The sequence below is a fragment of the Lipotes vexillifer genome, unplaced genomic scaffold, assembly GCF_000442215.2.
Source record: "Lipotes vexillifer unplaced genomic scaffold, Lipotes_vexillifer_v1.1 scaffold180, whole genome shotgun sequence".
In the NCBI taxonomy this organism is placed as follows: domain Eukaryota; kingdom Metazoa; phylum Chordata; class Mammalia; order Artiodactyla; family Lipotidae; genus Lipotes; species Lipotes vexillifer.
In genome coordinates, this window is record NW_006796149.1 from 717,386 (window position 1) to 720,643 (window position 3,258).

The 3,258-nt window shown below is 53.8% G+C and overlaps 1 protein-coding gene across 1 annotated transcript in view; it reads right to left on the minus strand.

Annotated features, from left to right (window-relative positions):
* EEA1 (early endosome antigen 1) overlaps window positions 1–2,184 on the minus strand; it is a 137,356-nt gene extending 135,172 nt beyond the window's left edge. Inside the window, exon 1 of the mRNA XM_007468199.1 lies at window positions 1,905–2,184. Coding sequence (XP_007468261.1) covers window positions 1,905–1,928 — 24 coding nt within the window. The 5' untranslated portion in view covers window positions 1,929–2,184. The remainder of the gene's footprint in view (window positions 1–1,904) is intronic.
* Between the last annotated feature and the right edge of the window lie 1,074 nt (window positions 2,185–3,258).

The window sequence follows — 3,258 nt, forward strand, 5'->3', positions numbered from 1 at the left end:
AACGGGACTTGGGGGTGCTAGTGCATCTAGTGGGTAGAAGCCAGGTATGCTGCTCAATATCCTACAGTGCAAAGGACAGCCCCCAACGACCAAGAATTATCCAGTCACAAATACCAATAATTCCATGGTTAAAAAACTCAGCTGTCAACTGACTTATGCATGTGTGATGATTCCTTATCATACCTCAGCAATAACCAGAATAAATTCCAATTTTGTGGTTTCAGCTGTAACTTCTGTAGCCATCGATGTGTATGCACCAACACTCAAAATGATCTTTATATAATCGTAACGCTTAACAACATTAAACCGAGAGTACTGGAAATCAGTTCATATTTCTGAAAACTAATCTACAACTATTAGAAGCTACTCTTAAGTCAGTAAACACTTTATTTATAAACTATAAAGCAAACCACACGCGAACTAATTTTCAGCTATGGAATTATGCGACGGAAACACAATCTGAGGCATGAGGTAATCAGTCAGGTCTGACAAGAGAAAAACTCTAAGTAGTGGAAGTAAATCACGCACAGGTGTCTTTAATGTTGAACACAGGAACTGATGACCAGAGTAAAGGGCATGCCCTCGCTACTGCCAAAATCAGCGCTTATCAAGATTTCAAAAAACTGACAAAACATTGCAAAAAAATCATCAAATGTCAATACAGGGTGGAAGATACAGAAGTCAACTATTTCTCCCCCTGATATATGACCAAGTTCCACATGACTTGAACATTTCCCAAAGCTATGCAGGAGCAAGGACACTCCCTTTCTACACAGTGGATGACTCAACTCTCTTTGGTACATTCCTTGACTGCATGCTACAAGTTCACTAACTCCTCTTGCCCTTGGAACTAGTTATCCTACTCTCTCAGTAACCAACTAATGGGTTTGGCACCAACTTTTCAGTCATTTACATTTTGTTGCACGCCATCGGTCTCAAAAGGAAATTAAGAAAAAAAAAAAAAAAAAGCTAACCAAAACAAAAACTTGAGTAACAGTGACTCCTATAGAAAAGATTTTGTTATTCTAGGAACTGATTCCTAAACAAAACACCTACAGCTTTCCAGTGCTCTAATCTTTCTATCTTCAGGCTTTTCCAGATTTGACATAGAGAGAGCACTGGCAGAAAGTAAAGGAGTGTACCGTTGGATTAAGCTGACAACGGATCTATACTTGCATGGCTCAAAAAAAAAGGTACCGGGCTGGGAGGGGAAAACGCATTTTTAAATGGGGGGTGTGTGGGGTAGGGGAGTTGCCAACAGTGAGTAATAGCTTCCTTCGCAGCTGACTTTAGCCAGTTAAGTGTCGGTACAGCGACTGGGCCAACGTTAGGCCGGGTTTCACCACATTACCCTGCAGTGCTGCCCAGATGAGATTACGAATCCGCGTGAGGCAGGTGCGTGTCGGGTAAAGTTGCGGGACACGCCGAGCGGGGCGCTGGGGGAAGAGCCGAGCTAGCCTCCCGAGGTCTCCCACCCGGCGTGCTCCAGCCCGGCGGGCGGCTGGCCGGCCGGACCCGCGGGCACTAACTCTCCATTTCCACTGCCATTCCAGAATCTGGAAGGAACGCGCCGGCGCCACACCCTCCCGCCCGGCCGCCCGCTCGCACTGACAGCCCGCGCGGGTGCGGGGCCCGGGCCTGTGAGCCGGGGGCCGCGGGGGACCCGGCCTGCTGCCCTGCCGCCGCCCAGCCCGCCCCCTGCCCCCCCCGAGGCCCGCCCCCAGAGCAGACGACCGAGGCCTAATCGCCGCCTGGGCTGCGGGGCCTAAAGGAAGGGGCCGGCGCTGAAGAGGGGGCGGCCACGCCGCCGCCGCCTCTGCTACTCAGCGAGGCGGCGGCTTCCGCGGCCCCGGGCTCCAGCTCTCCCGCTCACGTGCTCCTGAAAGACGGTTTCACTCTCTTACCCTCTGCAAAATCCTCCTTAACATGGTTTAAACACCACCCGGCGCCGCCCCGGTGACTCTCCAAACCTTCCGCGGGGCCACTCAGTACTCGGGGGTACGCGGGAGGGAGAGACTGAGCCAGGAAAGGACTGGGAGGAGGTCGGGGCGAGGCTGTAGCGGCGGCCGCTAGGGCTGCCCCGACTTCCCCACAGGCGGCGAGAGAGAGCGCGCGCGAGCGAGCAAAGAGGTAGCCAGAGAGCGCCCGCCCGCCCGCCTGCCGGGCCGCCCCCGTAACTGACAGCTGGGCGGACCCGCCCGCCACCGCCCCGCCCTCCCTGCCTGTCCATCCGCGGGAGGCGGGGCTGGAAGGGGCCTGGCCCGCCCCTGCGGCCAATCGGAAGCGGCGGCGGCGTGGGCGGTTGCGTGACGGACAGGCGGCAGGACGCTGTCGCCGCCGCTCCTTCCGGCGGATCGGGGGACAACGCGGGCGCAGAGCGCACGCCTGCGCTCTGTCAGAGGACGCGCCCGCGCGCAGACAGCGTACTCTCTAGGGGAACCTGGAGGGGGTCCCTGACCGCGACGCAGGAAGGGGTCTCTGGGCGGGTACCTGCGACGGCACCTCAGATTACTCTGTAAAATATGTCACTGTGACCCCGGCCTTGGCCATTCCTGAACTGGATCCTCATTTCTGCTGGAAGCGCTTGGAAGCAAAGGAGAGAATCGCAGACACGATTAACCGGTCTGATGGGCTTTTTTTCTCCCCTGGTCCAACCCCTGGCGCCTTTCCGTACTCCCTTCCTGCTTCTAATATCAGCCAAAGGGAAAGTAAAGAATTGGAAGAAAGGGTAGGAAGAAACTGGAATTTCAGTTGGTAAGAGAAGTTTGGGGTTGTCATCTTTGGTCTATAGCAACAATAAGGGACTGATGTCGCTAACATGTTGCACCATCTAAAGCCCACGCTTGGCCCATTCTCCTAGGGAATTTTAAATCCTCTTCTGACAATAGATGTATGAAGTGAATCGACCTTAATGCGTCTGTTTCATAGATTAAGAAAAAATAATGAGGTCACAGATAAACAGTGTGCCAAAACAAGGACGTGGACTTGGAAGTGGACTTGGACCTGACTTCCAGGCACGATGTTATTATTTAAACTCAAAAAATCACAGCTGCGGAGTTCTACCATTCTGCCAGTATTCACGAGCTAAGAGGTTCAACTTTACCCTGAGCGGGGGAAAGAGAACCCTTTAATAATGTTTAAGTAGGATTGGGGCTTCCCTGGTGGTGCAGTGGTTGAGAGTCCACCTGCCGCTGCAGGGGACGTGGGTTCGTGCCCCGGTCCGGGAAGATCCCACATGCCGCGGAGCGGCTGGGCCCG